This window comes from Podarcis raffonei, chromosome Z, assembly GCF_027172205.1.
Source record: "Podarcis raffonei isolate rPodRaf1 chromosome Z, rPodRaf1.pri, whole genome shotgun sequence".
NCBI classification, from domain to species: Eukaryota; Metazoa; Chordata; class Lepidosauria; order Squamata; family Lacertidae; genus Podarcis; species Podarcis raffonei.
Genome location: NC_070621.1, coordinates 30,076,082 through 30,103,969, shown reverse-complemented (window position 1 = coordinate 30,103,969; position 27,888 = coordinate 30,076,082). Strand labels below are relative to the sequence as shown.

The 27,888-nt window shown below is 40.6% G+C and overlaps 1 protein-coding gene across 2 annotated transcripts in view; it reads left to right on the top strand.

Annotated features, from left to right (window-relative positions):
• Positions 1-4,981: 4,981 nt before the first annotated feature.
• The window catches only part of RPS6KA6 (ribosomal protein S6 kinase A6), a 58,045-nt gene continuing 35,138 nt past the window's right edge, over positions 4,982-27,888 (top strand). The window contains exons 1-2 of one of the 2 annotated variants that reach the window (XM_053375034.1): positions 4,982-5,731; positions 21,037-21,096. In XM_053375034.1, the coding sequence (XP_053231009.1) occupies positions 5,558-5,731; positions 21,037-21,096 (234 nt within the window). In that variant the 5' untranslated portion in view covers positions 4,982-5,557. The other variant, XM_053375035.1, reaches the window with a different exon arrangement.

The window sequence follows — 27,888 nt, the reverse complement described above, 5'->3', positions numbered from 1 at the left end:
TACAATTAAACTGGATTCAATGCTCTGCATTCCTAATGCAACAAATCCATTTCTTAATATTCTTATTATTATTTATTAAATTTCTATGCTGCCTTTCATCCAAAGATTTGTTACAATAAAAAACACACAAAATACATACCATAATAACAAACAAAAATAACGTCCCCTCATAGTGTAAACTGTCATAGATTGTTTAATTAGCCAAAGATCTGGGAGGAGAGGAATGTTTTTGCATGGTGCCTAAAGGTGAACCCCCTTGGCGAGAGCATTCCACAAATAGGGTGCCACTGCAGAAAATGCCCATTCTCTTATTGCCGTCCTCTAGATCTCTCTCAGAGGAGGCACATGAAGGAGGGCCTCAGATGATGACTTTTAATGACTTTTGCTATTAGGAAAATAATGTGCAAATCCTGAAAAGTGTGGGGGGGACAAATAATCAGTGGGAACACGTGTAAACACCTGCAAGCAAACCAGGATGAATATTCATTGTCCTGTAACTACCACCTACAAAATCAGAATGAATGCTCAATAAAGACTGGACATAGTCTAATCACTGTGTAAGCGAATCAGAATGAATGGTCATCTGGACTGGAGGAGCCCTGTTTGTGTAGTGTGTACCATCACAAATGTGGTACAAACATAGTATTTGTGCAAATCTGCCCAAAACCTGTCCCTGGCTTGCATTAGGTATTTCTAGTTAGTCACCCAAGCATGAGTTTTTAAGGTCACTGGGCACAGATTGTTTCAAGGAAATGGCATGGGCAGGAGGAATAAATATTGCTTCTCCTACACCTTTTAGCTCCTACAAAGAAGCCAAGCCAGATGCCCAAACAAGTGGCTGCAGTGACTGTTTCCTCTGCTATGTCACAGGAAATGGTGGGAGAGAGAATTAATCATAGGAATGGTGCTAAAATTTTTGCTGAAGCCTAGCCATGCCTCAATTGAAAACTGGGGATTTGCATCTTTGGGCCCTTATCATATTACTTTGTGAGGCCATGGTTGGCTGCACACATCTACAGATACAAATGCAAATGTGGGAAGCCTAACAAGAGACCACAATATTCAGAGAAAGGGAATGCACAGTCAGAAGTGTGAAAATCTGCAGAATGCACATCTCTGGAAAACATACACCTCTCTACATTGCTTGCATTTTCACACATCCAAAGGCAAACTTGGCCTTGATTGCAGGGCATCTCAGCTCAGGAAGAGTCATTACAAAGGATTGAGAACAGGCCTTATAAGGTTTATTATAAAGCATCCAGAGTAGTAAACACCAACCTTTTAAAGATTTCATCTTAATGTTGATAAGAACATAAGAAGAGCCTGCTGGATCAGGCCAATGGCCCATCTGTTTTCACAGTGGCTGATCAGATGCCTGTGGGAAACCCACAAGCAGGATTCAAGCACAAGAGCACTCTCCCTTCCTGCTACTCTTAAAAAAACAAACAGAAATCTAGCACAACAGATGAGACCCACCATAAATCAGACCATGTGTGGGTCCTAATCTACTTGTTGGACCAATACTCTAGAGCCAAATAACGTGGGAAATGATGTAGGCATTGAGTAATTATTTATTAATTATTTAAAATATTTATAATAGCCCCTGCATATAAATTATCAATGTGGTGCAAAACATAAAGTCAGCAGAACATGAGACTCTTAATCTCAAGGTCGTAGGTTTGAGCCCCATGTTGAGTAAAAGATTCCTGCATTGCAGAGGGTTGGACTAGATGATCCGTGTGGGCCCTTCAAACTCCACAATTCTATAATTCTCATTTTAGTTTATTGGCTCTCGTCCAGTCCTTCACTGCATTCAGGCATTGGTCCAGGGCTTGCACAGCCTGTCCTGATTAAGATGTTATGGAGAAATAGAGTTGTGTGTCATCAGAGTAGTGATGACACTGTGCTCCAAAACTCTGAATGACTGCTCCTGACTCAATTATTTAGATGCTAAATAGCATTGGGGACAAAATAGTGCGCAGCAGAACCTATAGCACAATGACAGCCACCAAGGAGTATTCTGCCAATGCTCTTTGGAATCAGCAGCACAGGCAGGAATTGAAGTAATACAGTGATTCTGATAGCCATCCTGAACAACTGGTCCAGGATACAATGGTTAATGGTATCAAACACAACTTAAATATTGAGTAACACAGGGTTGCTTTTCATAAAGGAAATCTATCAGGGAGATCAAGGCTGGTTCAGTCCCAAAACGTGGGCTAAACCCAGATAATTAGTACTGCCCAAGAACATTTGCAGTTGCTCTGCCGCAACCACTGCCTTTCACCCAAAAGGAAATATATTATAAGCAAGGGGTGGAGACGAGCAGAATGAACGCGATGGCAAAAGGTTGGAAGGCTGAAGAAAAGAAAAGGGGAAAATGCCAGGGAGAGGTGTGTGGGAAGTTGACAGCCTACAAACATCTCAAAGGATTTCAGAACTGTTGTCTGGATTAGGTAAAGGGCTGGATAAGGGCCAAGAAACTGATGCTGAATACTGACAAGATTAAGGTGCTATGGGTAGGTGGTTCTCAGGTCTGGGAGCTTGCTGTTTTTCCTGTTCTGAATGTTTTGGCACTCCCTCTGAGAGAGCAGGTGCACAGTCTGGGAATACTCCTTGATCCAGCTCTGTTAATGAAACCTTGAGTGGTACTAAGTCCCTTTTACCAGCTTAGGTTAATTTGCCCAGTTGTAGCCATTCCTGGTTAGGGATACCCTAGCTATGGTGAGTCTTCCAGCCCTGTTAGTCTTCCAGTTGTACTGCTGTGGTAAATTATATGTGGGGCTGCCCTTGAAGATGACTTAGAAACTTCAGAATTCTTGAAGCTGAATTCTGCCTGGTGTGGATAGCAGGATGCATATTACTAGATCAATTCATAAAGAATTACATTGTACGCTTATTCAGTTTCAGGCACAATTCAAGGTACTGGTTCTTAACTTTTAAGTTCTAAATAGCTTTGAATCTACTTTACGAAAGAAGAATGAGTTAGTTGTATGCCTGCTGTCACTAAACCTTTCCCACCCCCAATATGGCAAAGATAATAATAGTAACTCACATTGCAGGGATGTTCTAACAATAACTATCAGAATTCATGTGACACTCTTTGAGCATTTGGGGGTAAGTATTATATAAATATTATTCCGCCAACTTTCAGCCAACCAGTGCATATCTTCAACCAGTGCATACAAAATTTGTCTTGTGATACATCACATTTCCCTTCAAGAGCTTATGGAGAGAGGGATAATATGGTGTGGCAAAAACTGAACTTTGCATGTGGCGCTAAGCCCAGTGTCTTACTGGTTACCCACCTTGCCATCAGCAGTAAAGTACACAGGCCTTAGTGTTGGAGAAAGGCACTCTGAACATTCTTAGAAGCAGGTCCTTGAAACCTGGTGTGGAAGAAAGGTCCCAGTTTGCATATATATTTTCACCCATCACTTTTTATTTCAGAGAGGTAGTTGTCTTAAGACTACAAAATCGTCAAGGACTCTTGTTGCTACTTAATTTTACAGGATCTGCTTCCTGTGTTCATTGGGACTTGGTAAGCACATTCTCTAGTAAGTGCATTCATTCAATATAATTTAGGCCACTTTTTGGAGCATAGTGAGCATCTGAACAGGGAGAAGCCATGCAGTATACCTAGACCAGTGCTTGGAGACAATGGTGAGATGGATGAGGAAAAACAAGCTGAACTTGAATCCTGGCAAGACAGAGGCACTGCGGGTGAGTGGTTCCCATGTCTGAGAAATTGGTCAATTGCCTTTTCTGAATAGGGTTGCACTTCCCTTGAAGGAGCAGGTTGACAGTCTGGGGGTTTGCCTGGATTGAGTTTTGTCACTGGAGACCAAGGCAGCCTCAGAGGCTAGAAGCACCTTGGACTGGGAAAGCTTGGCCACAGTAGTTCATGCATTGCTTACATCCAAGATTGGATTACAACAATGTGCTCCATATGGGGCTTCCTTTGCACTTGATCCAGAAGGCTGTGGCACAACTGCTGGCAGGAGTGAGACCTTGTCAGCATATAATGCCTGTGCTCAGAGACCTATACTGGTTGTTGACTTGCTACTGGGCCAAGTTCAAGTATGTAAAACCTTTAACAACTTGGGAGCAGTTTACGCGTGAGATTGCCTTACGCCATATACCTGACTTGCTTTGATCTGTGGAACTGGCACTGCTACAGGTGCCACATAATACCCATTCTGCACTTGTAAGAAATCCACCTTACGTGTGGCAGCACTTATTGACGTCAGACAGGTGCCTTCACTGTACTCTTTTTGAAGCCTGCGTTTTTTAAAAAAACAACAACACAAAACCCAACATTCTTGTTTAGGCAAGCCTGCCCAAATATGTAGCACGTTGGTGTGTTTTAACTTGGTTGGTCCTTAGCTTATAGCTATTTTTTAATCACTCTTTTAATATGTCGCAGCTGTTTTATTGATGTTATTGTTTTATTCTTTTTGTAAACCGCTTTGAGGTTTCTTCTTCTTAGTCAAGAGGTATGCAAATTCCACGAAATAACTAAATGGAACATTGAAGGGGGTGGGGGTGGGAAGCAAACGTTTGGAGCTGCAGCCCTAACCGGTTTACTGTGCGGCACCAGCCTTTTAGGGTGCTTCAGTTGCAACAGCAGCACGACTGTCTCAATAGCATCTGGATTTATTTATTTAATTTTTTTAAAGGAAATTAGTTCTTCCACAGCTTGCCTGTCGCCCCCCCCCCCGCTACCCCTTTCACCCAACCCAAAACTCATCTCGAGTATAAAATAGCCTTTATTATTTAAAACAGCCAAATCTCCCTCCTCCTCTGATCCGAGTAGCGTTGCACATTTCGGTGGTGGTGCGGTGGAGGGGGGGAGAGAGGAAGACGATATGGGTGGCGGTGGAAAAGCGGCGGGTGCCGACGTCATCGCCACCGACGTCACCTTTCCCCGAGCCCACGCAATCGCTGACGCCACACCTCCCCCTCCCTCCCCAACTCTACCTTCTCACCCCCTCCCACCACCCTACGCGTGATGCTTGCAACTCCCCCCCTCCCGCAGGGGGAATTCTCCTCTACCCGGGCCTGACATCACTCCTCCCTCACCCAACAGCCCACCAAAGCAGAGACGCCGGTTTAGCGACGGCCTTCTCCTCCCGCCATGTTAGAAGGAGGAGGAGGAGGAGGAGGAGGGGAGGTCGGCGTAACACGGAGCCGCCCCCGCCTGCCCGGGTAGCAGCAGCAGCAGCAGCAGCTCCTCCTCCTCGACGGGCCACTGCATGGAAAGGCTGGGAGCGATGAGCGAAACCGCAGCAGCCTTGGAGGCTTCGGCTGACTAGGGGAAAGGCGAGCGAGCGAGGGAGGGCGAAGCTCCCTCCTTTCTCCCTCCCCCTCCTCCTCCTTCCCGTCCCCTCAGCACGAGGGGAGGGGAAGAGCATGAACGGCTGCCCCGTCCCTGCCCGCCGCGGCGCCGCTTGGGCGAGAACGAGGAGGAGAGGCGGAGGAGGCGGAGGTGGAGGAGGAGCGCGGCGGCCGCCACCAGGACGACGACGACGACAGCCGCCGCCGCCGCCACACAGTCATGGTGCCCTTCGCGCCGCCGGAGGGCGCGGAGGAGCCTCAGCCTGAGCCCGAAGCGGAGCCCTCCTCCTGCCCTCCTCCGCCCCCGCCTCCTGCCGCCGCCGCCGCCGGCCTCATGGAGATCTCCGGCGGAGGAGGAGGAGGCGGCGGCAGCAGCAGCAGCCCAGGCGGAGAGGTGAGGGAGTCCCGGGCTGGGTTTTCTGAGGGAACTTGAGGTAAAAGGTTCTGAGGGGGGATCGGGCGGGCGGCAGGCAGAGGCAGCGCCGGCTTAAGAGGAGGGGGCGTGCGTGGCGCTGCCGGTGGTGGGCAGTGAGGGAGGCGGAGGGGAAAGTACCGGCTTGCCGCTGTTCTCCCATCCCTCGGTGCTTCGTCTCCTCCTCTCCCCGCAGGGATGCGGGAACCGGTTCCGGAGGGGTCTGAGGGAGAAGGGGCTGGCGGGGGGCGGCCGGGGTCGTGAGAGGAGTTTCGTGACACCAAGTCGACACCCCCACCCCGTTTTCATGCGTTCCCTACGGTATCTTTCATGCCACCCCCCCATCTCCCTTGACTCCACCTGGTCCTTCAACTTGTCTTATGCTTGCTTACCTGCCGCATCCTTATTTATTTATTTTCAATACCCTCGTTATTCTGACCTGTCCCTCTCCGTCATGCCTCCCTGTCAATCCTCTATAGATTCCTCCATCCATCAACAGCTGAACTTGCGCTGTCATTCTCTTATCTCTTCTTTGCGCGCATCCTCCGCTTGCCCGTTTTCCTGCCGTCTTGGCTGGCACCTTCTCTTTCTCTTTCACTAACTCCGGCCTTGCTAATTGCCCCTGAGAGGACAGAGAACCCCGACTTATTCAAAAGTCGATTCAGCAGCCCCATCAGAGAACGGGAATTTTAGAGCTAACTCACTTTTTGTAGTGGAATGCAAGGGAATCCTGAAACGGAAAGCTGTTCCCTTTTGTTTCACTTTTCGATCTTCTCTAGCTCCGAATTCCAGGTCTCTCTTCTTTTACTGCACAGGATCCAGTGACACCCAAAAGTCTCTGAAAACTGTCCCCCCCTTTCTACAACCACTTGGTTTTTAAAAAAGTATTGCCTTATCATTTTCTTCTTGTCCATCTACCTATTGCTGCCTCAGGTTTCACTTTTTTTTCACTGAAGTACTTTTACCAGATAGATTCCTCTCCAAGGCAGATCCTGTCCACATCTGTTTGTCTTTCATCCTTACCTTGACAAATTAACCTCTGCGTCCTAAAGATGCTCGGTTCCAAACAGTTGCCAGATGCCTCCATTCTACACTTCTATGTCCATCTCCATCTATTTTTATTGACAACCACTTCCTACTTTGTTCACCCTAGTTCTCCTGGTAGTTAATCCCAGACATCAAGGTCTGATGCATCCTTCCTCTACCCTGCTAGCTGTCTCCCCTTCACAACAAGGCACTGACTCTTGAGTTCGTTCTTACTTAACTAATACTTTACTCTCACAAAAATTACCTCTTTTACTTCAGCATTAAAACATATTTGGCACCATGGTGCAAGAGTGAGTTACTCCTCTTTGCTTCAGTGCTTGTTGACTTAAGAAGATGAACTATTTTGAATTTGTTGCTGAAATATCTTGCTATGGTTTGCATCTAATATCCTAATTCTGAAAGGCTCCAAATTGTCCTTACCATTCCACAAATTTTGTTTGAACTTCTCAAAAGAGCCTGCTGCTCTTTGCCCTTGAGGTGTCTCCTCTAAGTAGCCCTAATGACCTATAGATTCCTGCCATATTTCCTGTATCAGTCCTACTGGAGTGATGCTAACATTCCATTTTAAAAACAAGAGGTGTGGTGACATCTGTCAACTACATAAATTTGGAACAGACATAAGGAATGTTCTGCAAAACTTAGCAATAAAAACAAGGAATTACTAATGACCCTTTCTGGATGCATCTGCTTTGGAAGATGTCATGCTGTTTTTGGCTTAGCTGATTTTGCTTTACTACTTTCAAGCACCTCAAATAAAATTCACTATATTTATTACTGTGTTAATAGAGCTCTGGGGGTCCCAGATGGCCTCGCAATGAGGCAGTGCATTAGACTTAGACCTGCATAGCTTCAGCAAGGGTGCTGCATCATGTGTTCTTAAACACAGTCTTGACCCCCCACCCCAAGCTTCACTCAGAACAAGCCCCCACTCCTTAAACATCTCTTTAAGACTGGTTCAGCTTAAAAGTCATTCAATTGTCCCATCTTTAGATTCTTCTTTATCCTTATAAACCACCTGCACTTTGAGCCTTATTTGTCCTTAGAGGATCTAAGAACCTATGTAGTAACTGTTTCTAAGTCAAGGAGAAGCTGGTAAACCTTTTATTCTCTCAAGAGCTCATTTATTATGGAAAACAGCTTGTACAGTGGTACCTTGGGTTACAGACGCTTCAGGTTACAGAAGCTTCAGGTTACAGACTCCGCTAACCCAGAAATAGTACCTCGAGTTAAGAACTTTGCTTCAGGATGAGAACAGAAATTGTGGTGCGGTGGCAGTGGGAGTGCTTCAGGTTTCAAGAACAGTTTCAGGTTAAGAATGGACCTCCAGAATGAATTAAGTTCTTAACCCGTGGTACCACTGTACAAGGTTAGAGTCTTCAAAGTATTGTTCAGATGAATAAAATATTCTCTGTAAAGTGGTATGCAAAACTTCTGTATCATATACTACCATTGCCAGGGTGTTATCAAATACTGTTTGATGTCAGGATCTTTTACATTCTACCAGTTGTAACAGCTTTTGTCAGAATGGCTTTTGTTTGGCTTTCAGTGGCTTAATTTTAGCAGTCTGACTGACTTTTCCCTTTGTCCCAGGCACCATCAGAAGTGATATTAAACAAACATTCTAGATGCATTAAAATTGATAGTTTCAACAATGTCGGAACACTTTTTTGAAAAAAAAAAGATACTCAGCAGTTTCATGGTAAAAAAATAAGCAGCAACTTTTGGAATCTCCTTAGTCCTAATGTAGCTATTGCTGGAAATTGATTGCATAGTGTGAGTTAAAAAAAATTCACATTGTGCAAGTAATAATATTCTAGTACAGAATACCACTGAATATAGAAACTTTGTGCTAGACCCCATGTTCCTGAGATTGGTAGAAGAGAGTTGAATATATGTGTTTGGGGGGGGTTAATGTTTTGTTTTTGTTTTAACTATTTATTTTGTTCTTTTATCCTTTATTTTTATCTTGTGAACAGCCCTGAGATCGGATGCAGAGCAATATATAAATTTAATAAATAAAAAATAGGCCTTAAATGCAAATTTATATGCTATGTTAATGAACATTCTTATCTAAATACTGTTTCAAAAACTGGTTGGACTAGTCTCTGGTTGTTCTTCAAGTGTTTTTATTGGTCCACTTCTATTAGAAGAACTCATTCATTGCTCAAGATGATATTTTTTTTATGTTGTAAATGTATGAGACTATAAATTGAAAGTTTATTACTCTGTGAGGTAGGAAGTTTTAAATAACACCAGATTCTATACATGGAAGTAAGTCATACAGATTATGGGGCTGAACTCTAGAGTAAGTGTGCATAGGATTGAAATCAGTGGGATTTAAGCAGCATGACAGTGCAGGATTGTATCCTTAGTGTTTTATACCTTCGCTGTTTATGTGTTCATAGTGCTGTTCCTGAGCACTGAATTACTGTGCAATTCTCTATTATAGCAGTACAGTGGTACCTCGCAAGACGAAAGAATTTTCTGTTTTTTGAGTCGTTCCGCAAGACGAATTTCCCTATGGGGTTGCTTTGCAAGACGAAACGTCTTGCGAGTTCTTGCGAGTTTGTTTCCTTTTTCTTAAAGCCGCTAAGCCGTTAATAGCCGCTAAGCCGCTAATAGCCGCTAAGCCGCTAATAGCCGTGCTTTGCAAGACGAAAAAAACGCAAGATGAAGAGACTCGCGGAACAGATTAATTTCGTCTTGCGAGGCACCACTGTATACACTTTGAAATATTTTTGTGATTGAATCCTTAATCATGGTCTGTAAAAAAAGGTAAAGATCAAGGACCCCAGGATGGTCAAGTCCAGCCAAAGGCAACTATGGGGTTGTGCCACTCATCTCACTTTTTAGGCCGAGGGAGCTGGCATTTGTCCACAGACAGCTTTCCGAGTCATGTGGACAGCATAACTAAACCGCTTCTCGCACAACAGGACACCATGACGAGTGCCAGAGCATGCGGAAACACCGTTTACCTTCCAGCCTCAGCGATACCTATTTATCTGCTTGCACTGGTGTGCTTTCGAACTGCTAGGTTTGCAGTAGCTAGGACAAAGCAACAGGAGATCACCCCATCATGCGGATTCAAACCACAGACCTTCCGATCAGCAAGCCCAAGAGGCTCAGTGGTTTAGATCACAGCGCCACCCACTTCCCCTCATGGTGTATGTTCCTTAGTAATTCAAGAAAATACTATAATAAAATTCATTATTGAGTATCTAAATAAAAACAAGATTAGTGTTTACATTCAAAATTATTAAAATACAACATAGCAGCATTTGTTTAAAAACAACTTTAGCCTTCTTTTAAAGAACCTGTGTGCAAAGTAGCATATTGTTAGGTGCCAGTGTGGTGTAGTGGTTAAGAGCAGTAGACTCGTAATCTGGTGAAATGGGTTTGCGTCCCTGCTCCTCCACATGCAGCTGCTGGGTGACCTTGGGCTAGTCGCACTTCTCTGAAGTCTCTCAGCCTCACTCACCTCGCAGAATGTTTGTTGTGGGGGTGGAAGGGAAAGGAGATTGTTAGCCACTTTGAGACTCCTTAGGGTAGTGATAAAGTGGGATATCAAATCCAAACTCTTCTTCTAAAGTAACTCATTAAGTTACTTATTTGAACAAAAAACTAATATGCATGTCACACCTCCGGTAGTCATTACTGTCTTCTAACAATACAATCCTATGCATATGTGGAAGTAAATGCCACTGAACTTTGTCAGGTGTAGGGCCAAATTACACATTACACTAATGTGCAAAGGATCCAGTTGCCAAGCAGGGCTGTTTGCCAGTCCCACTGCTTCTAAGCAGTGGCAACAACGCCTAGAAGCAAAAGCATGAAACTTCTGTGGGCAAGTGTTGTGCCCTTCTAGCTCTTGCTCCCCCCTCCCCCATATTTTTTTCTGGTACACTATGATCTACTCTGAAAGCTGAAACAGTGGGGGGTATAGCTGATGACAAAACTTTGCAGTAGGAAAAGCAGGTCAAGCTTGCCTCTATCCTAAGCATGCCTTAAATACTGTGTCTTACTGGTGAAATCTGTCTTTGGAAAACCATGGTTTTAATTTACAGTGGTACCTCAGTTTAAGAACAGTCCGGTTTAAGGACTTCTGGTCAGCGCCAGCGACTAATGGCGGATTCCCTCTGAGCTCCGGAGGGAATCGGCTCCGCGAGGACTGGGTCTGGCCGCTGCGGCGAAGCTGGGACCCGAAGAAAACTTGGAGACTCGGCGGGCTCCATTTGCGCCCCCCCCCCGCTGCGAAGGAGCCTTTTTAAAGGCTTCGGAACGGAACGGGGGTGAGCGGCGCGGGGCTGAGAGTCGTCTACCTTCTTCACGGAGTGAAGCCGCATAGCCATGGTCGGAGATGAAGAAGTATATAAAAAGGCCAAAAAAACTTTGAGAGACTATTTTGAAATAAATATGACTACTAATGTTGAAAAAAGAGTAATCTGGGATGCAAGTAAAGCTGTGATGAGAGGGTTCTTGATACAACAGAACGCAATAAAAAAGAGAAGTCGAAATGAGAAAAAAGATAAAATTTTGGAGAAAATAAAAGAAGGGGAGAAAAAACAGAGAGTAAAGCCAAAGTCGCAGGAGATTTTGAGAGAAATAAAATTATATCAAGTACAATATATGGAATTGATGAATCAGGAAATAGAATGGAAAATTAAACAAATGAGACAGAAGACATTTGAATCAGCGAATAAATGTGGGAAACTACTGGCTTGGCAATTGAAAAAAAGACAAAAACTAAATACCATCACAAATTTGGAAGTAGAAAGAAAAGATATACACAATCCAACTGAGATTAGAAATTGCTTCCAGAAATACTTCAAACAATTATATGCACAAGGGCCACAGAATGAAATGGACATTGAACGCTTTTTGAAAACAAATGGATTACAAAAAATTTCACAAGAAAGCAAACTAATGTTGAATTGCAAAATATCTGACCAGGAGATAGAAGGTGCCATTCAAAATATGCAATTAGGTAAGTCTCCAGGACCGGATGGGCTGACTTCCAGATATTACAGATATTTGAAAGAGTGGTTATTACAACCTTTGAAGGAAGTCTGTAATGAAATTTTGGAAGGGAAAAGAGCACCAGAATCGTGGAAAGAGGCGTATATTACACTTATACCGAAAACGGAAACTGAAAAGACACAACTTAAGAACTACCGTCCCATATCCTTATTAAATGTGGATTACAAAATTTTTGCTGATATTTGGGCTAAGAGACTGAAAAAAGTATTGATTGAGGAGATTCATAAGGACCAAGCGGGCTTTCTACCGGGAAGACATCTATCTGATAATTTGAGGAACATAATTGACATTTTGGAAAAGCTAGAAGTGAATATAAACACTAAAGCAGTTCTGATATTTGTGGATGCGGAGAAAGCTTTTGACAATATCTCTTGGAGTTTTATGAAAAAGAACCTACAGGGTATGGGGGTAGGCCAAGGCTTTGAGAATGGTATAGGTGCAATATATTCTGAACAAAATGCTAAATTAATTGTATATAACGTTACGGAACAATTTAAGATAGAAAAAGGGACACGACAAGGGTGCCCAATTTCCCCATTGCTTTTTATATCGGTCCTGGCGGTCCTGCTGAACATGATTAGAAGGGACCGGTTGGTTAAAGGTATACAGGTCGGAGCTAAACAGTATAAACTGAGAGCATTTGCAGATGACCTAGTTTTGACGTTACAAGAGCCAGAATCTAGTACTAAAAGAGTTTTAGAACTAATTCAAGAATTTGGTCAGGTGGCAGGATTCAAATTGAACAAGTCAAAAACTAAGGTTTTAGAGAAAAAACTTAACATTGACTGAAAGAGAGAAGTTTCAGAATGAAACAGGTTTAACTGTGGTTAAGAAAGTGAAATACCTGGGGATTAACATGACAGCTAAAAATGGGAATTTGTTTAAAGAGAACTATGAAAAATGTTGGATGGAAGTGAAAAAAGATTTAGAAATTTGGTCAAATTTGAAGCTTTCCTTGTTGGGTCGAATTGCAGCTATAAAGATGAATGTATTGCCTAGAATGTTGTTTTTGTTTCAAACATTGCAAATTGTGGACAAGATGGACTGTTTCAAGAAGTGGCAGAAAGACATTTCTAAATTTGTCTGGCAGGGCAAGAAGCCCAGAATAAAATTTAAGATATTAACTGATGCAAAGGAAAGGGGTGGATTTGCCCTGCCAGACTTTAAACTTTACTATGAATCAGCAGCGTTCTGTTGGTTGAAAGACTGCCTGCTTCTTGAGAACACAGACATTTTGGATCTAGAAGGTTTTAACAATGTATTTGGGTGGCATGCATATTTGTGGTATGACAAGGTTAAAGCACATAAAGCATTTAAAAACCATATTGTTAGGAAAGCATTGTTTAATGTTTGGATTAGATATAAAGATTTATTGGAAAATAAAACCCCAAGGTGGTTGTCACCAATGGAAGCGAAAGCTCAGAAAAAGCTCAATATGGAGGCCAAATGGCCGAAGTATTGGGAAATTTTGGAACAAGAAGGAGATAGACTGGAACTGCAGAGTTTTGAGAAACTAAAAAACAAAGTGCAAGACTGGCTTCATTATTATCAGATAATGGAGGCTTACAATTTGGATAAGAAAGTTGGCTTCCAGGTGGAAAAATCTAAATTGGAAACAGAACTGTCAGAACCCAAAACTAAGATTTTGTCAGAAATGTATAACTTGCTGTTGAAATGGAACACTCAGGATGAGATGGTCAAATCTGCTCTGATCAAATGGGCACAAGATGTTGGACATAACATTATGTTTGCTGACTGGGAACAGTTGTGGACCACTGGGATGAAATTTACGGCATGTAATGCCTTAAGAGAAAATATTATGAAAATGATATACAGGTGGTACATGACCCCAGTCAAGCTTGCAAAAATTTACCATTTGCCCGACAATAAATGTTGGAAATGCAAAGAAAATGAAGGTACATTCTTTCACCTTTGGTGGGCGTGCCCTAAGATTAAGGCTTTCTGGGAAATGATCTATAACGAATTGAAAAAGGTATTTAAATATACCTTCTTGAAGAAACCAAAGGCCTTTCTCTTGGGCATGGTCGGCCAGTTGGTGTCAAAAAAGGATAGAACTTTCTTTATGTATGCTACAACAGCAGCAAGAATACTTATTGCAAAGTACTGGAAGACGCAAGATTTACCCACTGGAAGAATGGCAGATGAAGATGATTGACTGCATGGGATTGGCAGAAATGACTGGCAGAATCCGTGACCAGGGAGAAGAGTCGGCGGAAGAAGATTGGAAGAAATTCAAGGACTATCTACAGAAATATTGTAAAATTAATGAATGTTGAATGATGTCGGATAGAAATCAAGGGTTTTTTAGCTGTAATGCTTTGAGATAAGGATTTGCTGAATAAATAATTTGAATTGGAATACAAGAAGGGGAGGTATGAGGAGGTCAGGGAAATATGTCATTGAAAACTAAGTATTGTGAATTTTATGTGTTTTTAAACTTTTTTGCTTTTTTCTTTTTGTTTGTATAAAAATTGGAAACTTTAATAAATATCTTTTTTTTAAAAAAACCAAAAAAAACAGTCCAGTTTAAGAATTATTCAGTTTACAAACTCCACAAAACCAGAAATAGTGTCCTATTTTGAGAACTTTACCTCGATTTAAGAACGGAATCCAAACAGTGGAAGGGTACCGGCAGCGGGAGGCTTCATTAGGGAAAGTGTGCCTCGGTTTAAGAATGGTTTCGGTTTAAGAACGGACTTCCGGAAAGGATCAAGTTTGTAAACCGAGGTACCACTGTATTCCCCTACCCAGAAATCTAGTAGAATGTTCATGCATAAACAGGTGCTGTTTCCGCAGTACCTCCTGTTCCCCCCCCACTCCAACTTCACTATCCTTCTTACTATTTGAAAGGTACCAACTGGTACCTGCTAGAAGATCGCTTATAATGGATCATTTTTCAGTGAAGTACTAGGAGTATGGGGCTACTACTATGTACAAATCTGGGAGTTTTAGATTAAATGTTAAAAAATACTTGTAAATATTCCACAAATTGTTAGTTGCTTTAAAATCAAGGATTTAAATGTAAATCAAATTAATCTTATGGATCTTTAGCTATTGTTGTACAGGTTCTGCATACTATCAAAACAACCAGAAATGTTTTGAAATTAACATTGGTTTAAAGTCGTAACTCTAGAAATAATTTATTAGTCTGATTCCTAATTTTATGTTGAGCAGATACATGTATGATACAGAAAGAAACAGATGACATCTCTGTTGAATCTGTGCTAAAATTGTGAAATGTCTGAAATCAGTTACAGTATATTTGTTAACAGAGCACAGATTAAGATTCACTTGGAACATTTTCAGTATCCATTCTCAGATGCTATCACACAAGTAATGGAGTTTTGCAGGTAGCATCACTGTAGATAGTTATGGAAAATTTGTAAACTTGGTACACATGCAACATTTTCAGTGTCCATTCTCAGACATCATTGTTGGACAATTAATGGAGCTTTACCAGTAGTTGCACATTTGGTATGTGGGTGCTGTTACAGGAACTGCTCCTCCTGTAATATTCTGGAGGTGTATGTGTGTGGGGGGGTTTAGACAGGATTATGCATTTAAAATGTAAAATTGATGTGTGTGTGCATGAGAGAGAGGGAGCGCTTTTTGGTTTAGTTTGGTTTAGTAGATTATTAAGGCAAAACTTAAATTTCAGTTTATTTTATTTTATTCTTTCTAAAAATTAGATTTGTACATGGGAAATGTTTTCTTCACTCTTTGAAGTTTATGAGGAAGTCAAATGCCAGATTAACATTGTAGCCTGAAATGAAATTATTCGGCTATAACAAAAAGGATGTTTACTTAGGACAATGCTGTTGGATTTGGAGACAGCAAATATTGTCATGAATATGAATTGAACCTTGCATTTTCTGTTGCTTTGCCAGCTCAATGCCTCTTTTGTGTGTGTTCTTATTGTTGAATTGGTGAGAAAGAAGAGTGCATTTTTGGATTATCAACTTTGTCCCTATATTCATTATGTGATAGAAATAATAGAAATAAATTCTTCTAGTAGCCTTTTTACAATGGTCTTTGCTTAGATTAATTTTATGAAATTGTTCTCATTTATCTTGGTTCACAGTTCACCAAAACAGAACACAGTTATGGTGAACATCCCTGGCAAAGTTGTACGTTCCAAAAAGTACTATGTGTGTGCAAGAGAACTTTTAGGAATTTATATCTCTTACAATCATAGGTAGTGTCAAATGGTGTCAAATGTCTAATAGTAATAACTATATTTGGAAATTTACTTAGGTGCTGTAATTTTAGAGTTCATTTGCCCTCTTTTGAAATTAAGGGCTGAATTAAAAATAAGGGCTGAATTAAAGAATTCTGGATAAATGAAGAAATGTTTTTAAAGGGAAATAAATCTTTTTTCATATTTATTTACCTTCTGCTTTTAAACAGTGACAGTAAGGACACTGGTAAGGTACTGTGCATCTTTTACATTTCTATTATGGGTATAGGCTGATGTCTCACATGTGCATGAACATTTACTTGATAGCTCAAGATGAGGACTTGCAGCTGAATGTGTGAAATAAATCCACTGAAAAGCATAGTGTTTAAAGGGATTTGAAAGCTGGTATTTGATCTTTGAAACCTTATTTACTAGATTTGTAATTTGTTATTTACAGATCGTTTTCCAAAATATTATGACATTTATATTTACAATAAGTTCCAGAGGAAGAAGGGGGGAAGGGCAGCCACTTCTTCTATTGCCAACTTTTAAATTCATTAAATGCTGAAAAAATTAATTTGACTAAAGTTAGACTAGATTGGAAAATAGTTGCTGCAGCATTATAGGTGAATATTAGAGCAAGCATTAGTTGCCCCTATACAAGCAGCAAGAGGCAAACTACCTCACTTATTCTCTCTGGCTGGGAGCCACAGTGCTATCCCAGGTATTGGTCTATTAAAGCCAGAGGATGCACCTTTGAAAACCTTAATGATCGAACCAGGGAAGGGGTACAATACTTGCATTACTTATTCTCTTCTCCCCCGGTCCAAAATATTGGTGGACAATATTTGGTGGTTATGCTTTGCCCCTTCCAATAAAATTCTAGAGTGGTGGGAATTTTGTGGAGCTAGGTTAAAAAGTGCAACAACCATAGTTTTCTAAAGCTTTTGAAGAAAGGTTTTCTCAAGCTTTTGAAAAAAACTTTGATGAAGCCATAGTGACACTCAAGCTCACACTGAAGTCCATGTGTTATACCTATTTTCAGGCAGTGTAGTTCTGAGTTTTGGGTCTTGTCTAAATCTTACCTGTTGATACTTACCCCATTGATTCCCACTTTGTGTTAGCAACAACACAATCCGGTCCAGTGCAGGATTTGTAAAAGAAAGTATACAGAGTGTCAGCAGGCATATAGATATAGGTCATCCTGTTGACATTGTGTACCTAGAACAGGTGTGGGGAAACTTAGTTGCTGAACTACAGCTCCCATCATCCTAGTCCATTGACCATGCTTGCTGGGGCTGTTGGGAGTTGTAGTTCAGCAACATCTGGAGAGTCAAAGATTCTCCATACCTCACTTAAACTTTTAAAAATCTATTATCTTCTTCAGTGGGGTTGTTCTATGATAGATCACAACTCCTTCAAAACATCTGTGCTATTGACTCTCAAACCTTGAGATTGTTGAAATATATACATTAAAAAAATCAATCTGAGTCGTGCAGCAAAAATTGGGTCTACTAGGCCGTTTTTTAAAAACAATGTGGACTAAAGTTGCTTCAGGGGCCCATCTGAGATTAGGGGCCCTGAAGCTTAAGCTTGATTAGTTTCATAGTACTCCCCCCCCCCTGTACAGGATATGTATTTTAGAGGCCTAGAAGTGAGGGGGTACCCCCAGACTGTGCACCTGCTTCACCAGAGGGAGTTGAACCGATTCAATACAGGCAACTATTTCTCAGATCGAGGAGCCACTCACCATGCCTCTGTCTTTCCAGAATTCAAACTCAGTTTATGGACCCACATATGAGGAGGGGGGATGTTCAATTAATGTTGCAGAACTATCTCTTCCATATGAGTATTTGTTTTCACTAGCCCCTTGTTTGCCTCTGCATTGAAAAACAATTGCCCTAACTTTTCAGTTTGCTGGAAATGTGTCTTTATTGGGGAGCTAATGTATCAATGGATTTAGGGTTTCAAAACAAGAAATGATTTTTTGTTGTGCCAGAAGAAATTTAATGTATATAAAATAGATTATTTAAAACATATTTAGTAAGAATAATCAAAATTTATATAAGCTGCTACTACTTACAGGGTAGATTGGGCTGGCATCTGCAGAAAGGTATTTTATTTTAGGTAAATGCTTAATTGCTTTATGTGTGAACGTAAACACAAGAGGCTTTTGAGACTTGCTGTTTTATTGATAGCAAGCATTTAATTTGTTCTTTGCGGTGATTGAATGGTGCTTTGAATATTAAGCTTTTGTTGAAAATAATAATCAAATAGTGGACTTGGTTTACATGATAGCTTTGTTATGTCTGTGTTGATAATGAAGTTAGTTGTTTGAGATTGAAAAGTCATATTCGAGCAACCAAACCCAGATATTAGAATGCAGTGAATGTATTTAACTTCTTTCAGTAGAAATTAACTGCTGATGATTTTGAAGCCGTTCAGATCAGTTGGTGGTGGTGGCAAGACAAAGCACACTTGCTGGGCAGACCTCCTAAGGCAGGGGTGAGGAACCTCTGGTCTCTGAACCAATCTTGACCTGAAAGACCATTTCCCTTAACCATGCCCATCCACTGATGTGACTGATGATGTTAGCTGATGGGTGGGAGGTCAGGGTTTAATTTTGCCTTGGCTGCATGCCCTGCTCCCAGCAGGGAACAAGATTGCATGGGCAAGGCAGAAGGATTTACTCTCCACTGATCTGCTGAAGGGTGGGGATTAAAATGCTTTTCAAAAGCACTGTTTGAAGCAGTTCCTACACTTCTCCAGCAGTTGGCTGAGCAGCAGTGGTAACTGTGCTGCTGTCCATGTATGGTCTTGCCGGAGAGGTGCACAAATTGCACTTTTGAGAAGTGTTTTAAGGCAGTCTCTATACTCCTGTTTCATCTGAAGTGGGACTGCAGGAGTTGCCTTAACGTATTTCTCAAAAGCACTGTTTGAAGTATTCTCCCCTTCTTTAAATGAAGTCAAAGTTTAGGGCCAACTAGATGTTACAAGAAAAACGTTTGGTTCTCAACACAGTCTTTCTGTTTTAATGCTGGAATGCATTTGCAAGGAAGACTTTGCAGGTGCAGGAGAAACTAAGTGCCCTTCTTACTCACCAGTATACTTTGGGAAGTCTATATGATTCCTGTATTTGCTTTTACCTTATTGAAAGTGTGGCATGGCCATGTATTTTCCAAGTTTGCCTTTGGGCACTTTTAAAACTAGATCTAAGATTAACAGTGCTACCTGGGAGACAGTGCTCAGTGTGTGAACTGAACAAAGTTATCTTTGCTATAGCATAACACATTCTACACTTTACTAAACTGAAAGTGTGAGAAGGATTCAATGAAGTAAACTTAGAGTCTAAATAGACTTACACCGTTTTTTGAGAAGGAGGCAGGCAAGATCCTTACAAATCCCGCCGAGGATTTGTGCAACAGATTGCAATCTCCTGTTCCCAGCAACACTCAAACTCAATATCTTAGTACAGGAAGCCACACAGAGCTTCAGATATGGTCTGAGCACAGGCGCCAGGAATGCCTTGTAGTGGGAAATTGTCTGTGTATTATTGCTGCTCAACTGGGAATTCAGCCTGGCCACAGCTTCCACAGAGAGCAGTAGCTGACTGACTCAGCAGTGGGCTTCAGCAGGTGCCCTCTGTGTTGACTGCTGATGCTGGGACTGAATCCAGATTGGCTGAATGAGAAGAGTCTCCCCTTTTTTCTTGCAGTGGAAATAATTTTCCAAGTAATATATATCTTCTCTTTTGTAGGTGTATTAAATTCTATAATTTTCCATTGGAAAAACATTTGACTAAAGAGTTCAAATAGCCATTCAGTCCCATAGGCAAATTGCTATCTGTTATCCTATGCTGCCTCTCAGGGTTGTTTTGAGGATAAAATGGGGAAGAACTTCTCAGGAAGTTTTGTAGTTTTGTTGTAATGATATATATGTATGCACACCACAGGAGGGGACGTTTGGTAATTAATATAGCAAAATGAATAATTGTCTTTAGCAGGTTTTTCCAGTTTTTAATTATTACTATTCTACATGTCGGAGCAAGTGCATATCCTTGTTTGTATGATTCAACTGTTTAATCAAATTTAGCAACTCGTAACTTAGCACAGTTACGGCTCTTATTAAATGGAGGCAATTGTAATAAAATTAGATTTAGTAGAGAACTGCTGTAGATCTGCTTTGCGTGCAGAAGATCCCTGGTTCAGCTCCTTGTGTCTACAGGTGAGGCTAGGAGAAACTCAATCAAAAGCTTTGGAAATCCTCTGCCAGTCAGTGTGGACAATACTGAACTAGATAAACCAATGATCTAACTCTGTATAGGTCAGTTTCCTTCGTAGAGGCAGACCCTCTGAGCCATCTTGCTAATTATCTTGCTTTCAAACAGGCAATTCTGTTACAAAACATGCATACATGATTACTCATTGAAAGCCATATTCTTTCTTAGCTGTTGAACTTTTAAGAATTTTTCTAATGCTTCTTAATAAATTTCCTTCTTCTAGTTTGAACCATAGAAGCCATATGGACAGACAGTTATTTTCCCTTTTTATGACCTTTACCTATTTGAAAACTGTCAATTGGGTGATTTGACTTTTAAATCAAGGCAATTTAAGTAATTGATTAAAAAGAAAAACAAAGCAAAAAACAAATCAGGTTCCAACTATAATTCCAGAACAGGAATCCGTACTAATTGGTGTTTTAATTTTAAAAATACCCATTTGACATTATCTAAAGTATTTATACTACCCAGAGGTATAAATAATCTGAAACTTCTGGTCGTTCAGCTTTATGTCTTTTTCTCTGCAGAAAACATGCATTTTTTAAGAGGAGCGTTAGGCAATTGTACATTATTGAAATTTCTGCCCTTCTGAGCAGTGTTCTGGAAAGGTTATTAAATAAGATATTTAATTAGGGATTATGTGATGACCAGTACACTTGTATTGGATATATTCTGCAATTCTATTTAAGTTTTCTGTTTAACCTCATTTTTCATTTATTTCTGCAGCTGAATGGCATTAGAGTGGTGGATGAACCTATGGAGGAAGGAGAACCATATTCCTATGAAGTAAGTTCATGCATAAGTCCTTAAGGGTGGGAGCTGCCATCAAAATATTTTGCGTTTCATATTTTCTTTTGGATGCTTTATTTAGGAACCAAACTAGGAGAAAACTTGGAGGACAAAATGAGAGGCAAAAGAGAAGTAATAGAAATTTACCCTGCTTCTTCAGTGGAAAAGTTCAGGATTTTTTTCCTATGTGCCCGAGTGTATGACATGGGTGATGTGTAACCTTGCTTGGAAAAAAATTCCCCCCCCCTTCCAGTAGCACCTTAAAGACCAACTAAGTTAGTTCTTGGTATGAGCTTTCGTGTGCAGGGGACACGAAAGCTCATACCAAGAACTAACTTAGTTGGTCTTTAAGGTGCTACTGGAAGGAAAAAAAATTTTTTTTTTTGACTATGGCAGACCAACACGTCTACCTATCTGTAACTTGCTTGAAATAGTTTGACTTTCAAGATTTGCAGTATTGATGCAAATCAAGTAGTACTTTCAATGAATTTTTGTTCCATATGTGTTGGATACATATCTGATGCTTGTTTGGGTGAGGAAAGCCGTATACTGGCAGCAGGCAGCCTGAATGACATTTTGTTTCAGAAGGAAGAAGTAACTACAAATTATTATAATTTTTAGAATCTATTTTTATTGTTACTGAAAGCAGTCTTGGAAATAAATGCTTAATACTTAATAGTTCACAGAACTATTTTTTGCCTGCCTGCTTACATGTGCTGGTTAGTCATTTATAGCCTTAACAAATGGAGAGGGCTTGTTATGCAAAGCTCTTCCTGATCACTTGGAATGGAACCATGCTTATTTGCCATAGGCAATTTAGATGGTGCTAGTTACAAGCCTGGTTGAAAGAAAAAAATAGTTCTTAAAATGTTTTATCATAAGACACTATGTTTTTAGTGGCGTTTGTTTTTATCTGTAAGCTGCCTTGAGTCCCGCTAGGGAAAAAGGTGAGGTATAAATAAATGAATCACCATCATCATCATCAACACCACTTTGGAATGCTACAACATTTTCTGATGTTTAAATTACTTTTGAGCAGTACCAGCCAGCCTGAAATAGACTCAAGTGTGTTTATGGCAAATATGTTAATTTTATAGGCATTCTGTCCAGTAAAGGTATACAGACAGTGTTCTGGATTGTATTTAATTTCCTTAGACTTTCTGTGTGGTGTTACTTTTCTCTGATTTTCATTTGACTGATAATCATATAGTAAAGTTCTGATGCCTTAAATAATTTCCAAATTCTTTCTCAGGGGATCCAGTGAAAGTATTTTATTTTAAATACTGTTTTTTGTTTTCTAATGCTTGACCTGTAAGCAAAACTTCTAGGTTTCTAACATCAGTACTGGCATCTGAGTGATGTGCTATTGGGTCTAATTCTTTTTTATTAGTTGGCTTCTTCTTTGGTTTATATATTAGTGCTATATATAGTGACTACATAAGCAATCTATGGAATGCATAGCCTGGGTGTTATCTTGGATATTAGGCAATGAGTGCTATCTTGGATATTAGGCACATATGATTCTGAGTACTGCATACATTAAGAGCAGGATTCCTCAACCTGGTGTATTTCCACCAGCCTGGCTAGCTTTTTCAATGGTCAGGGATGATGGTAGTTATAGTCCAGCAACATCTGAAGGGGACCAGGTTAGGGAAGACTGTTGATGGGGATGTTTCATATTCCCCATTCCTCTAATGTCTGGCAGTATACCTTATTTGCACTTGATGGCAATACACAGATTGGCTCAGATGATGTGATGGCATGAAATATCATTTATAAACATTACGATTGCTGAGGCAACACAGAATCCTTACAGTGCATATTTTGTGAAGGGAAGGGAAGTTGTTAGTTTGGAAGGCATTGAAACATGGACAAAGGCAGAAAAAGATTTCTGTGTCTGACTGGAGATAGAGAATATTTGAGACATGTTCCCAGTCCAGTTTTCAATATTAATAAAATGTAATTAATACGTTAAAAGCCACACAAGCTTAAAATAAGAGCAGCCCAGCCCTGGAGCTGGTCTTTGCCTTTCTTCCCCTATCTCTGGAATCATTCCAACAGGGTATTTGGTGGGTGAGGGGCCATTCCAGTAGGTGCCTAGTGTTGTGAAGTGCTTTATAAATAACTGTCAGTACTTCGTTGCTTCTGGAAGCACTCCCCTTATCCTGGCATATGTCATCCATTAGGTTGGCTAGGGCAGTTTCTGTGCCAAGAACAAGCCTAGAACTAGACTGAAATGAAACAAGACAATCAGTTTCATCCTCTTGCTCAAGTAGCTTGCCTAAGAAGGTGATTTGTGGTTATTTTTGAGCAGCTGATGATTGGTTAAAATCTTCAAGGTTTGAAGAGAGTTTCTTCGTTAGTGGTTTTACAACAGTCTTAATCAAATATGCTGATGACATCCAGCTCTAAATTTAAGTTACTAAGTTTCCAAATGCTGTTATCTTTGTCCTAAATCAGTGTCCGGAAGCTATGGTCAAGTGGAAGAGGGGTAACAGATTGAATCTGAATTCAGACAAGTAAGAAGTGATGATAGATCTTCCTATAATTTATGGGGCTGTAATCTCCCCACTGGAACAGCTTTGGAACCTGGGAGTTATTTTTGATTCAGTCCTGCTTTCTGATAAGCAGCTTGCTGTTGTAGCCATGAGTGCTTTGTTACAAAGTGCAAAAGAGACAGATAAATTTAGGTGAAAGGCATCTCTGAAGAAGTCTAGAATTGAGGAATAGTTCTATGCTGGGGATTGAGAGGAACTGGAGTCAAGAATAGAGTAACTAAAGGAAGTGGAGTCGACTTGGCAGCGGGCTGTATAGGAGCTGATGTAAAGCCTGGGTAATATAAAAGGCTGTATGAGCAGGAAAGAAGTGTGAAAATAAGAGCTTTGGAGGACAGGGCCAGGTGCCAAGTAGTCCTAGGATTGTGGACTCTAGATCTGACGGAACTATTGTCTCACCTTTGTTGGAAGGTGGCTTCTGCTAGTTGTGGCTTCTTTTGTTACTGAAGCAATGTGATAGAGGCAGCAACCATTTTAGGTGTGTCCAATTGATGCGCGACTGCCAATGCACAGGTCCTTTTGGACCTGGAAGAAGGCAAAATGAGGGCTAAATTGGGGCAGGAGGTGCTTATCCATGTTCTGCTGATACGTGTGGAGGCCAGGAATGGAACCTCCATGCAAAATTGTTGCCGCCTTTATTAAGCTGCGGACTCCTGCTTATTAGTAGTGTGCTTCATTTTAAAACGGAAGAAGTCTTAGTTTAGGCAAGGAGAGTAAAAACACACACACCATAATATTCATACCTGATACTTTATTTTACAAGCAATAAAATACCACATGCAGTTCTAAATTACATAACAATGAGTATTCAAGGAAACAGTGAGTGAGGTTGGTGTTTATAGATCATAGGGCAGACAGAGCAAGTTCTTCAAATCAGGATCTGAAAAGGATGGATGACTTGTTCATAGCTTGGTTGCTCAACTTTGGCTGTGATGGTGGTTGTGTGATCTGATTTTTTTGGCTTTAAAGTCAGGGTGGGGGGAAGAAGAGGAACTAAGAGTACTGTGGGACCAGCTTGACAACCTGCAGCAGAATTGGTACAATATTCTGGACTACCCCCCTGGACCCTAATTTATGTTGCAGATGTTCTGGATTGTGACATCTTAATTAAGGGGCTGGAGTAGAGAAACTAAAGGAAGTTGGCTTTAGCAGATCAAACTTGTAGGTAGATGAAGATAGGACTACAATAGCAGGAAGAAAGTAGAAGACAACAGAGGTTTAAAGAGCTGTAGTCCAAGGAACAAAATGTGCAGAAGGCTAAATCTGAAACAAAAGTAAAGTGATTGAGAGCACTATACTGTTGATAAAACCTGGTTTCTCTCCCTGATACTTATGCTCTGCTTCTTTTGCTGCTGCCCACACTGAACAGCTGTTGAGTGACCAAGTTCTTTTCTTTTGTTACATTACATGGTTGCTACTCAATTCTTAGGATACACTGAATGTAGTTTTTTCAAATTAATGAATATAACTGAATAGCACATGGGATCTAAAATTACTCAGCCAGGACCTTGGATTTATATTACAGGAGACTATTCCATGGACAATTGTATGATTGCTTTTTCCTGTTGAATTCTTATTTAATGACTGTTGCCAAGTTCCACAGAAACAAATTGTGATGTCATAGGATAGTAACTTAAGGTGGAAGAAGAAAATAGAAACAGATGAATAACTAAAATGGTTTTTCATGCAAATGTTCCAGTTTATTGAAATATGAAAACAGCATTGTTGAATGTCTTGTGTGTGGCAACAGTAGCTGTTAAAGATTTTATTAGAGCTTATTGATATGACTTCTGTTTTTTCTGTCACTAGGCAACATGAATACTAGCATTTTAACTGTTTTTTCCTTAAGAAAAGGAGGGATGAATTTTTAATATGTGTCAGGACAGTACATAGATGCCTTCTAATCTTATGTGAGGGAAAGATGGAGGCTCTGATGTCAGCATTTATATACATTTGAAGTTCTTAGTGGTTTTTATATCTTCAGTGCATTGTTAGAAGAAACTGAGTTCTTTAAAAACAAAGCAGATTTGTTGTTACACATCTTAAATATTAAGTTTTGAAAATGTAAGCCTTTTATTTTCTATATTTCTCATCACTGTGAGGAACTGGAACAGTTATTCAGATACTGAGGTGTCTAAGGTGTTTTATGCATATTGAGGTAATAACTTGCTTTGTTGATTAATACCATCTTTTGAAATTCAAGCAGTAAATGTCTGAGAACATTGTATATATTCATTATCTACTATATATTTTGGAAAGTGGTTTGTTTATTCTCCATGCAGATGCCTCTTGAGCTATTATTGCTAAACTATGAAGGCTTCTGAGGTGAGGGTGGTGGTTTTTGTTGATGTTGGAACACTGGATGCCATTTTGAATCAAGATGGCAGCTTGAAACATGACTTTGGTGTAACTTCACTGGATTTTCAGTGCAGTGGGTGCAAACTGCACCAATTTCATTCTTGGTACAATTGTTCCTGACGTGGGAGCAGCTATTTTTTTTATCAACCTTGGAACACTGAATGCACTTTCAAATTAGGATGATAGTCCAAAACGTGACTTGGGCACAACTTTGTCTGATTTTTCGCATGACTGGTACAAACTGCACTGATTCAAACTTGGCATGAAGGTTCCTGAGGTTGGGACAGCAATTTTTGTTAACGTGGAGCTTCTGGCTGTCATTCTGAATCAAGATGCTGGACAGAAACATGACTGGTGTGATTTTGCCCAATTTGGCGTTATGCATCCATTTGTATGCTTCTGAATATATTGTTACCCAGTTTACCATGACTTTGCCAAATTTGAACCAATAGTTCCAACCAGTACTAATTTGGATGGCTCTGAAGATAGCATTGCCAAATTTGGCAGGACAGTTGCAACCTATTCAGTTTTGGATGCCTCTGAAAATATTTTCACTGAACTTGGCATGAGGATTCCCAAGGTGGAAGAGGCAGACTTCCTATGTTTAGACACCAAGTGCCATGTTGAATCAAGATGGCAGACCAAATAAACCATAACTAAATACTAGCATTCTGCACCAGCTGGAGCTGCTGAATCAGACCCAAGGGCAGCCCCATATAGAACCTATTAAAGTAATCTAGCCTTGAAGTTGCCAATGTGTGGACGACAGTGGTTAAGCTATTCTTGTCCAGGAACAGCTATAGTTGGCAAACCAGAGGAAAGTGGTGAAATGCATTCCTAGCCTTCTCCTTCCCCCATGACTATGAGACTGTCATCTCTGTTTTATTCACCTCGTTTCACACCTAACTTCTAACCACTTAGCCTACTTAAACTGTAAACACTTTGTCAAACATTTTACCCATTTAAGCAACATTTTACCCATAGTCCCAAACTTACACTACCTTGCACAGTGATTTGTAATTTTATGTTGATAAAACAGCAGCATGCTTCATATCCTAAGCATTTATTTTCTGTTTGTAGACAATGAATTAATCTCAAGGTCTGATAATCTCGTTGCTTCCTCACAACCAATATAAGGATCTGCTAGAGACTATGTCTTGGACAATGTTGTAACTATTGCCTGCAGTATCCTCCCCACTCAGTGGTTCCCTAAAAACAGGAGCTTTTCAATAGAAAAAGGAACAGTCTGCTATGAAAGGATCATAGAGGCCTGAATTGTCCTTCCCATTTTTATTATTATTTAAATATTATTTATCACTGCTCTTCACCAGCAGGTCTCAGGGTGTGTTACAACACTTTGAAATTCGGAATTAAAAACAATTAAAACATTCTACATTCACCAGAATAGGTGGGTTTCTGTAAACATGAATCTCAAGTGCCAAAGGCCAGGGTAAAGAGGTGTGTTATCAGTATTCCTGAACAGTTGTATAGTGAAGAGGCCAGACATACCTCCATGGGGAGGGAATTCAACCACTAAGTGGATGCCACAGGGAATGAATGCCCTCTCCTAGGCCATTGGCAACCAAACTTTTGCAGGAAGTGTAACTACCAAGGGCCCCCCTCTGCTGATCTTAACAACCAAGCGGGTTTGTAAGGAAGGAAGCGGTCTTTCAGATATTTGGAGCCCATGTTTTTTTGGGCTTAAATACTAAAATGAGCACCTTGAGCCTGGTAATGAACTGGTGGCCCAGGCAGCTATTTTAAAACAAGCAACCCCAGCCAATAATTTGGGCACTGCATTTTGGACTAGTTGAAGTTAGTTCAGCAGCCTCATGTAGAGCACATTGGAATTTCCCAGAGCATGGAGTACAGTGAC